This window comes from Strix aluco, chromosome 7 (genome assembly GCF_031877795.1).
Source record: "Strix aluco isolate bStrAlu1 chromosome 7, bStrAlu1.hap1, whole genome shotgun sequence".
Lineage (NCBI taxonomy): Eukaryota > Metazoa > Chordata > Aves > Strigiformes > Strigidae > Strix > Strix aluco.
The window spans coordinates 11,449,918-11,460,815 of NC_133937.1; the positions used below are offsets into that span (position 1 = coordinate 11,449,918).

The following is a 10,898-nucleotide window of genomic DNA, read 5'->3' on the forward strand; positions in this document are numbered from 1 at the left end:
AGCAGATATTTTTTCTGCACAGCTGTGGACAGGTATATTATTTCCTGACACTGCCCATTTGCACTGTGTGTGAATGGGAGACTCTGAGAAAAATATTTCCTTGTTAAAGCACGGGCAAAGTGGAGATTTTTCGAAAGCTGTGTGCACAATAAACTTAGACAGTAATGAATAGAAGCATTTATAATTACGTTTAAAGTAAAGTAAAAAGATACATTGGGTGTCTGTGCAAAATGTTAAAATAACACATATCAGCTTCAAGGTTCTGGCTGTTTTATAATAGCATAAATTCACATGCTCAGTAATGAGCAGCTAGAGAGTGCTAAAAGCAAAGAGGAAAATTGCACTATATGAAGGTAGATTTGATCTGGTTTACTGTTTTAAAAGGAGAAAATGTTTTGGCAAAAGCTGAAGAATGGAATCCTGTTTTAAGGGTGTCTGGAGAGGTATATTCCCTGCTTGGCTACTTGCTTACCTTTTCACTTTTTAAATGATTGTAATTGCCCACAACAGCTCAAAGGGTCAGTTCAGGGCTAGGAAGGATGGGCCTGAAGGAAGCAGTGTTCTTGAGGAGGAATGATTTCTGAATTGTTATTCTTGCATTCCCTGTGTTTCTGGTGCCCTTTTGGGCACCTGAGAGGGACAATTTAATGCCAGCATGGCCTTTTCAGTTTGCAGGGTGGCTATGAGTCATAGCCATGGCATGTTAAAGACTGTTTTCCTTTAAACAATGTGTCAGAAATTAGTATTTCTTTTTTTCCATCGCAAAATGGTTCACTTGCATTATACAATGAAAAGCTTTGCAAATATTCCTTTAAAAAATGATAATTCCCATGGCAATTTTTTTTCATGCAATCAGTATAATAGTAATGACACTTTCATTTCTGAATATCAGTATGAGTAACCCCAGAAACACTGCCCTCAGTCAGCAGGCCTAGTAGGAAATCATTTAATGGTTACAGCCCTTATTTTTTAATGAAAGTTGATTGTTCTTTTGCAAAAGCAGTACATTTAAAATATCCTTTCATTTAGCAAAAGCTGCAAAGTCGTAGTACATTACCTCAGCTGGTCATTTACATCCTTGAAATTCTGACGAGCAAAGATAATTGCTGGGCTGGAATTGACTGGAAGAGCTAGCCGGTTGTTGAGGTACATGTCATCCAGCCAGTAGTTAAACACCTAAGGGAAGGGGACATGAAATTTTAAAGCTATGAACAACACGTGGAAAGGCAGTCTGGGGGTGAGAGGAGAGTGCTTGGTGCTCCTGGTGTCAGGCATGGGCTCTGATTAATGGAGCTGCTGAGCATTTTCAGTCTGGGCTCTGTGACCTCAGCTCAGCTGAAATCAGCCGCAATTCCATAATCCTATTTTTCAATCAATGGCAATTTACAGTGTGTTCCATTAAAAAGTAAACAAGCTCCATATTGTGGTGGTTTGGGTATTTTGTTGTTTGCTTCTCTCTACATCAAAAAATTGTTTGAGTACAACATGCTAACTGCTGACTCTTGAATAGTGATTGAGATATATTTAAGAGATGGACAGAATTTTACTAGTGATGGTTTTCCTTATGGGGGTTCAAATATTTGTCAGTGATGCCAAGATGCTCTGTTCTTAGCCGTCAGATACTGTCCTGCAGCAAGACAGAGAGGGAAGACAATTTCCCGAGCCTAATGGTTTGGTCCTGCAGATACTGGCATGTGGATAGGGCCCCTAGAGAAATCCCTCTGTGTCCACTGACACAAATGCAGATTACTGATGCTTGACCCAGACAGACACATATATTAAATTTCTAACCATTTTTATTGAAAATACAGATGTACGGTAATTACGCATTCCTTTATGTCTGAGTAGAGTTTGAAGAATCATTATTTGGAAAATGGAGGCTTTCATAAAAAGATCAAATGGTCTTTCTTAATTTAGCGGGCATGCTTTGCAGATAGTAACTATAAACAACAACGAAATTATGCAAAAAAAAATTACGAATGCATGCATCAGTTGAAAAAGTTTTCCTCTGAGATATTTCATTGCTGTTAGAACAGATGCTTCCCCCCAGTCTCTGGAGTCTTCAGGAGAACAGGCCAGAGCTATACTCCTGGCAAGTTAAATTCCAAATAAAAACATTTCTAGTTTAGCTTAAGAATCAGGTATTTAAATGTAACAACCAGTACTTAAAGTTGAGACATTTCAGAAAATGCTTATACATCCTTCCTCTGTAATTTTCATGATATAAGTGATTAAGTGAACAGTTGTCTCCTGGAACACTATTTGTTATCAGGAACACTATTTAAGCGATGGTTAATTTAGCCACCAAAACCATGAAGTTCTACAATCAGAATAACAAAACGACATTGGGTGGCATTTAGTGGAACCCTCAGACTGTGGCAACAAGCAGAAATTAAGCACTGCTTTTAAGATAAAAGCCCTGCCAGTACTGTAGTTTTTTTTCTGACTATAGCAACAATTTGATAGAGTATTCTTGTGGGTCACACAACTGAAAAATTAAGGGAGAACCACACTTCACTGACATCAGTAGCAAGCCTGCACACTTTCACTGAATCTATGAAACCATTCAGTGTCTCTCGTCCTTGCTGGGATGGAAGGACTTCAATAAAATCAGTGTTTCTAGTTTTCAGCTGCCATATTCTAACATGGTTGATGCAGGCAGGATGAACTGTGACTCTACTGAACTATTTTATCTACAACTTATTTAATTTTCCTGTCTTGGGAAGCAGAAAGCTGTACTTTTTTAAAGGCTGAGGTTTCAGCATGGTTTATGTCATAGACAGATATGTGTATACATGTGTGTGTATATGCAGCAAAGGAAATACTTCAGGATAACTACATTGGTATGGTGTGACAATGAATGGCAAATAATAATTTAATTTAAAAAAGAGTAATTCCTATCCTAAAGTATTCCATTCCAGAATAATTTGACTGGATCAGAGCTTTGGGTAGATGCATATACAAGGAACTTTCTACAGCCTTATCAGAAAGCATTTTTTATTTTAACAAAAACTCAATTGTGTTATTAAAGGAAAAGGTAGAAATTACATACAAAAAGGATGTAATATAGTGCTTCCTACAAGTAGAGCTGACACCTGTGTGCATGCACCTGAGATGCATGAATTCCCTCATTTGTGTCAAAAAACCTGTTGATTTGAAAACATAATAATGACATGGATTTTGACATAGTTTGAAGATTCTAGCCTAATATGTCTGAAATATTCATTCCCTTTGATAGGATCTGATGTGACCCCTGATTGCATTGACCCACTGAAAGAAAGCAGTGATCACCTATAGAATATCACAAATAGTTTGTAAATGAGCATCATTCAACACAGCAATTATTTTTCTCATCTGCATTTGCTTACCCAGTTTGTTGTCTTTTCCCTTCTTTCCTCGAGGATTTGCTGCAAAGATTCCCCCAGACCTCCTGCAATTCCAAACTGCTCCACAATGACCTTGGTCTTTCTAAATTGCTCCTCTGGAACCAAGTGTTTCATGCACTGTAGGTACATGCATAAGGTCTGTTGCAGTGGTGGGACTGGAAGTTTTGGCACTGCCTAATCATAAAAGAAAAAAGATATTAGCAAATAATTCTATTTGTTCCCAAACTGTCCTCTTTTTTTTTTTTTTTCTGTTGCTGATGAATATATTGTATCCCTTTTTAAATCCATTTATTCTGCTTTAGCAGTTGAGATGCCTGATTACTGCAAATGTAATTGTGTGACTTCAGAGGACTTTCATTAAGTCTTAAAGTACCTGGATTTTAGGACATAGTATATGCAGTTGTATGCAATACTGAAGCAGTGGAACCTTTCCAGTAGCTCTATTTGTAGGCCTTTGGCCAATGAGGATTTCAAATGAAGAGGTCGGGAAACTAGTGGAAAACAGGAGAATATTCCTTGGTAAAAATTCTAGAAATCCTACTGCAAACAGGCATGATGCAAGCATATCGTCTGAGCTAGACTCTAGGAAATCTTCAAATACATTAAAGCATAATAAAATAATGCATTAGGAGAAGGTATTTTATTAGTAAAGAAGTGCTCTTAGCTTGTGATCAGTAAAACCATGGGTTAGTACTTGTCTGATTGGTAATACGACTGGTTACAAAACTGCAGAAATATGAAACATGCAGGTCTACCTGTTCATTAGCACTGACCACATACAATCCACAATAAACCTGTGTTTTACTCTCCAAACCTCTGCTATCAGCCAGTCTGGAACCCTCCTAGAAGGCTTGACAAAACATTTCTGTTTATACTTGCTTTATCCTTATCCTGTTTGGAGCAGGAAACCGATAGTATCTGGGAAGAAAACAATCTCATGCTGTCCATGCAATTAAGCTTCCTTTGTTTTTTAATGTAGAATTAACCAAGTGAAGTGTAATTAGTCATTTAAAAGCCAGATGAATTATGGGGACAGTGGGAAAACCAAGCAAGGAGGTAATCCATGAAAGACTGGGAAATTGCAAGAGGCTGAGATGCTCTAAGCATAGTTCCTCAGGGAGGTGGATGTGTCTCCCAGTTGAAAAACGGTCATCTAATTCAGCTGTGCTTGTCTGCTAGTGGTTAGTGTAGACCATAAACTTTTGGAGGGTTTATTTGTCTATTTTGATTTTTGCCTGTCTCCTGAAGCAGGTAAAGTTCAGATTTTTTTACTAGCTCTTGATCAATAGATGTTCATTTTCACAGGATCGCAGGACTGTGGTGTGATTTCGGTTGGAAGGGATGTCTGGCAGTCACCTAGTCCCACCTGCTGCTCAGAGCAAGGCTAGCTGCAAACTCCTTTGCCAGTGCGTGCAGGGAGGGAGGGAGTGGAGGAAATGCTCTGAACAGAAGGCAGGGAATGGGTGTCCTCTGAGCTCAAATACCAGCTCTGCCTTTTGACCTCCACAGAAAAGTCAGTGCTGCGTTATGTTTCCCTATCTAGAAATGAAAGATTTCAGATACTCATAAAAAGTGCCATAGGATTACCTGTTAGTAATGGAAATGCAAATCCAATCTAGCCTGTAATGCACCCTGAATCTCAGAAATAAAAGCATGGTAATTCTACGGTTTCAAGCTATCTCTTCTGTCATTGATTACTTGGTCAGTGGAAATAGATGTGCCAAACAGTATTTCTTTTTGATACCTGTCTTTGGCCCTATCTGGGTAAGGTTACTATATGTGCCAAACAGTATTTCTTTTTGATACCTGTCTTTGGCCCTATCTGGGTAAGGTTACTATACAGTTCATGAGTCTGCTTAGGAAAAAAGCTTTAAACCCAAGGGGTTGATTACTTCTAGGCATATGCATCCGGCATCTTTTAAAACAGCTTGAAAATTAATCATATGTGATAGTGTGACAGTTCTGTACTATCAAGAAATAATTATATGCCATCTCTGACTGTGTAGTAATGCATCTGCTGTTGTGTAATAGTATTTCACTTACTGGAATTATTCACAGATGTTGGGAGGAAGACCGTCTTTGCCTATGAGAAGCACTAATGTTAGATCAAAGTTCCTGATTAAAAACTGCTGCAGGGTAACTAGTGTTCCCCGAAATCAAGAAATCAGCTCTGGAACAGAGCTTAGTTTACAATTACTATATTAATTTACAGCATTAAAAGCTGTTAAGTCATCTATCTTCAACCTTTTTTTCATTTTGTTTTCCCGGAAACAGTCACTTACTGTCTCATCTTTACGGCATGTATCTTTCTCTTTCTTCTGCATGTTTTTTTCTAGGACAGGCGTTCCTGCATTTCTTTTGATATCTTTTGTTGAGGACAGAAATTGAAGCCACTTGGGGGCACTTATGGAGCCTCACGCCTCCGTTCTGGAAATAGAAAAGATTTAAAGTCCAGTCAGTACCCGTTATTTATAACTAAAACGTACATGGGGAGTATTCCCTGCGCAAGCATACATAGAAGCTTCAGAATGCAAAACTGAAGAGAAATAGAAGTACAACATTCAAAAGCAGCTGAACCGAGCCCTGTGGAGATTGCTCTGACATTCTGTTTGTCTCATTTTGCTATAAATTTCTTTATCCAGAACTATCTGATGCACATAAATGGTCCCTTCTCCGCGTGGTTTATTTTGTCACTCTAATTTACGTCCCAATGCATTGTTCCATGATCTGCACACCTTGTATTACTGTTATATGTTAGCTGGAGGAAAGAGGTGACTTTTCTTTGAATGTACTTATGTCGACACAGGTAATAGTAAGGTTGCAGTTTTCTGTCTAAGGATCTTATATGTCCTCCCTTTACCATTTTATATGAAAGCACCACATTCTTTAAACTTGATGGAGACGTGCCTTTGCCCCTGCAGGCTAGAAGCTTGCAGGGTGCCAGCACTTTGAGGCATAGCTTTGGGCTGGGGGACCCTGTAAGCCTGGCTAGCCTGGCTGTAGGAGGACTGGGAGGGGTGGCATACACTGCATTTGAACTGCTTCACACGGCAGTCTTTCCAAATAGCATACACCATCCAGGGAGATGCCTTAACCTGTCAAAAGTCACAGAAATAATCTGTGACAGCGCAAATACTTCTGCTTGTGTCTCTCTGGTGTTGTGCTTATCCTGGTTTTCACTTCCAAAGATGCCTCTTATTCCTTTTCTGTCCAAGAATAAGCTATATGGCTCACGTATGATATAATAGTGCTCACACCAAGCAGTTGTCCTTCAACTACAGTGGTACAACTGCAGCAGAGTAAGTTCTATATGTTCAGTCAGGTCTTGACAGATCAGTTTTCTTGGGTTTTTTAAATTACTTTGCACTGTGTGTATGCAAAATATAAAAGACAATGTGTATTGGCTAAGTTGAAAAGATGTCACATTTCCTTTCTGAAACCCTTGAGACTATACATTCAGGGCACTTGAATTATTTCTACAACAGCTTTTAAAACCACTTTGGATAATAAGCTACAGTGTATGAAAATGAGATGAAGAGTTTTGGTTCACAATGTGCAGGGGTGGCTGTGCATTAGTTCTCTCCTGAGGAACTGGCTTGGCTGTTCCAGGCCTGAGCTCCAGCATGGCTCTGCCAATGTGTATGTGGTCACCAACGCCCTGTGTTGATCCTGTCCTCTCCCTGTCCTGCACTGGCTGCCAGTGGGGTCATGTGCTGTGAAGTAGGTTGTATAAGGTTGAGAGAAGTCCCTGGGGCCCTGCAACGAGCCACACAGCAAACTCACGTCGATCCGTCATCTGCTCACAATTTCAACCCAGGTGAGAGACGATTTCCCTCATGGAAAGGCCACATTAACGCGCTGTGCTGCTCCGCTCCCTCTTGTGTGCTACACAGGTCTCATTACTTAGCTGTGCGCTCTATTCCTAGCAACACATGTTCAAAGCATTTCAAATAACCGACACGTCCTGTAACTCTTGGAAGACCGTGGCTTGCCCAGTTGTTTATGGGCTGATCTCAGCTCCCCACTTGTGTTCAAATACGGAACAGCCATTTTGTCTTCAGAGCCCCTGAAACTGTCTTCTGCTAAAGGAAAAATCCTGTTGGTATTCTTCTTACTGGGACTTTTGTTCTTTCTTTCCTTATGTTTTTTGTCAAACTGCAATGTGGAGTCATACTGACTGCAAGTCCATACCGGCGCTCTGTCTGTGGGAAATGCTACTAATAATAGACACACATATCTGCCAAATCAGTGTGATAAAGAGTTTGGGGGTGGTAGCCTGAACTGTACTTTTCTCTGTCACGGGGATGAACTGAGGCTTTGTCTCTGGTTAGAGTGCTGACAGCTTAGCATCACGCCCAATCCTGTATTTGCTTAATAAAGGACAAGGAAACTGCCACAAGAGAAAATCCTGCAGAAATTCAAGATGACTTCAAAGTTGCTCACTCGGATGGCTGTGAGGTGCATTGTCAAAGTTATTAGGCAAAAAAAATAATCCTAGCTGTTTTTATTTACAGCTGGCTTAACGGAAGGGCCAGGGTGAGCAGCTTAGCAGGGTGGCTGTGAGTCCCGGCAGGCTGGGGAGCCGGGTGGCCTTCCCCGCAGCTCAAAGCAGCGGCTCAAACCCACAACAAAAGGAGCTGATCTCTCCGTTAGCAGATAGCAGGGAAGGGCTGAAATAAGCCCATGTGCTTATACTTGAGTTCTCCGCACGCTGTGGGCTGGGGAGGCAGTGTGCAGTATATAACCTTGTCGGGGCATTTCCCTCAGCCCCCATCTATTCATCCTCGCTCTCAGTGTGACCAGAAAGATGAGCTTAAAGTTCTCAGGATCTATGCTTAAAGTTGAGAGGAGCGTACGCGTTACCGGGAGTACCCGTGCGGAGGGCGCACTGCCGCGGCTGGTGGCGTTCCGAGAGGGGCCGGGAGCCGCCCTGTCGCCCGCCGGGAGCTCCCTGCGGGTCGCAGCAGCGGCGGGACCCGTCGGGGAGCGCTCGGGCTCCGCCGGAGGCTGCCGGCGCGCCCCGAGACCTTCCCACGCCTCGGCCCCGGCGGAGCCCCTTCCCCCCCGCACCGCCCGTCGCGGCGGGATCCGCGGGCGGCGGCAGCGGGGCGGCCCCGTGGGAGCCGCCGGCGCCGCGGGGTTTGGCGAGGGGACCCCTCCCGGCCCCGCTCCGCGCCGCGGGACCCGCCGCCCCCCGCGCCCCCGCCCCGCGGCTCGGCCCGGCCCGCGCCGCCCGCCCGTACCTGCTGGTCGGGGCGCTCCGGCGGCGGCTCTGGCTCTGTCCAAGGTACCGCCGCCTCCTCCACGGCCGGGTCCCCTCTGGGCGGGGGCGGCGGAGCGCGGCTCGTCCCCGCCGCCGCCTGGCTCCTCCCCGCCCCGCGCCCCCGGCACCGCCCGGCACCGCCCGGCCCGGCCCGGCCCGGCCCGGCTCGGCCCAGCCCTGCCCGCCCCGCCCGCCGCGCGCAACAGGCGCTGCCGCCCGCCCGCCCGCCCCCCGCGCCCGGGCCGCGCCGCTCCTGTTCCGGCCCTTCCGTGGGCCGCGCCCGGCGGCGGCACCGGCGCCGGCTCGCACCGCGCCGGCCGTGTCCCGGCGGGGCGGGCGGCGGCAGCCGGGCAGAGGGGGGCTCGCCCGCGCCCTTAGCGCCGTCGGGGCGAGCCGAGCGGCTCCCCGGCGGCGGCGGCGGCGGCAAGGGGAGCCCCGGCGGGCGCCGCGGGGGCTGTCGCCAGCGCCAAGCAGCGCCGTCGCGGGGCATCTGCCGCTCCCGAAAGCTCCGTGGCTGAACGGGGCGGGCGGCGCTGCCGGCGCCACGGCCGGGGGCGGCAGCCCGCGACGGAGCGGCAGCGGCCCCGGGAGCGGGCCCGGGCCCTGCGGGAGCGGCCCCGGGGCGGCGGCAGCAGCGGCCCGTGCGGGGCGGGAGCGGAGCCGGCCCCGGGGCGGCGGGCCAGGGGCGGCGCGGCTGCTGCCGCTTACCGCAGAGAGAGCGGCTGCGGTTTCGGGCAGCGGGGCTCGGCTCCTACCGCGGTGGCCATCGCTCCTGCGCCAACCCCGCCGTTTCCATGAGTTTTGCGCCGCCTGAGCGGCGACGGGACCGGCCCGGCGGGAGCTGCGGCACGGCGGGGCCCCGCGGCCCGCGCAGCTGAGCGGAACCGACGAGCGGCTGCTCCGCGTCTCCCTGCGGGCGCCCAGCTCCCCGGGGGCGGGTGGGAGCCCCTCGAGAGATGCCGTGGCCGCTTAAGCCATTTTTTCCCCCCTCTTGCCATTGTAAGTCATTTACTTTGTTTCCTAACGAGCTAGGAATTTAAATAAACGATTTTATTTTATCTCGAGATAAATTTACAGGGCAGAATACGCACTCTGGTTTCACTGCGGTCGAATCGAAGCTTCCCACTTTTTGCAAAGGTTTGAATGAAGCACTTCACCTTTCTTTTGTTTTGTTTAATCCCTGTACACTGAGGTGGACACGTTGCGGCTGAGGCAGCATTCAGCACCAAGAAAGGCGTTTTCCAGTGTTGCGTCTCTAACTGCTGCTACTGTAATTTTTGGAATATCCGAAAATTGAAATTCATGATTGTGAGAATTAAAATTAAATTCGCATGAGACTACGAGGAGCTGTTTTTAGGTGGTCGATAGGATGTTTGCGGGGCAGTGCTGTTTGCTCAGACCCGTTAATGTACGTTGTGAAGAATGAGTGAGAACACTTTGTACTGGGGTTTTCTCCTGGGCAATTTTGGTAACCGATGAGGTTTGCGTTATGAGGAATTGTTACCGAAGCGGTTACACTGAGCACAACCAGCTCCCTCCCTCAAGCAGCCCTCAACAACGAAACAATGACAATCGATCCCCTTCAGTTCTGTTTATTCAGGTCGTATTATTCGTGTAGTTTGGACTTCAACATAATACAGCATATTGCACTTACCAGAGAGCAGCACAAGAGAGAAAAAAAAAGTACAATACTTCAGTTTATTCCCGAGGAAGAATAAGACATTGTGATAGTTGTTGCTCTTCTTAAATATATGAAACCAACAGAAAATCTAAGTATATGTACACAAGATTTACTAAGTCCCTGAATATGCCATTCGAAATTTTACACAGGCTTTTTTGCTTTTCTTATATTTTTTACAGAGATATACAGTATGTCACACACAGTTTCAGCTTGAGAAAACTTTGCACAATTATACCCCAGCTATGAGGCTGTTGGGTTTTTTGTTTTGTTTTTATTGGTGGTGGGTTTTTTGGAAGGATCCCCCGCCCTCCCCCGATTTATGCCAGTCATTATTCAGACCCTTTTCTTTGGGACCGTCCCCCCATTCCCCTCCACCTTGTCAGAACGCTGAAGGAAATACCGGTTAAAAATAAGTCTAGAAGAAGAAAGCCATTACATCATGACAAAGGTTAAACTGTATATATTGCACGTCAGTACAGGAACATAATGCAGTAACGCTTTCATCCCTCCCTTTCCCTCTCTCCCATGCGCCCCCCCTTGCTGCCGGGGCTGGGCCATGTGGGGGAAC

The 10,898-nt window shown here is 46.1% G+C and overlaps 1 protein-coding gene across 1 annotated transcript in view; it reads right to left on the reverse strand.

Annotated features, from left to right (window-relative positions):
* Positions 1–8,697, reverse strand: part of CHAT (choline O-acetyltransferase) — a 32,611-nt gene extending 23,914 nt beyond the window's left edge. Inside the window, exons 1-4 of the mRNA XM_074831627.1 lie at positions 8,630–8,697; positions 5,669–5,813; positions 3,369–3,560; positions 1,058–1,176 (exon numbers count right to left, since the gene is read on the reverse strand). Coding sequence (XP_074687728.1) covers positions 1,058–1,176; positions 3,369–3,560; positions 5,669–5,710 — 353 coding nt within the window. The 5' untranslated portion in view covers positions 5,711–5,813; positions 8,630–8,697. The remainder of the gene's footprint in view (positions 1–1,057; positions 1,177–3,368; positions 3,561–5,668; positions 5,814–8,629) is intronic.
* Between the last annotated feature and the right edge of the window lie 2,201 nt (positions 8,698–10,898).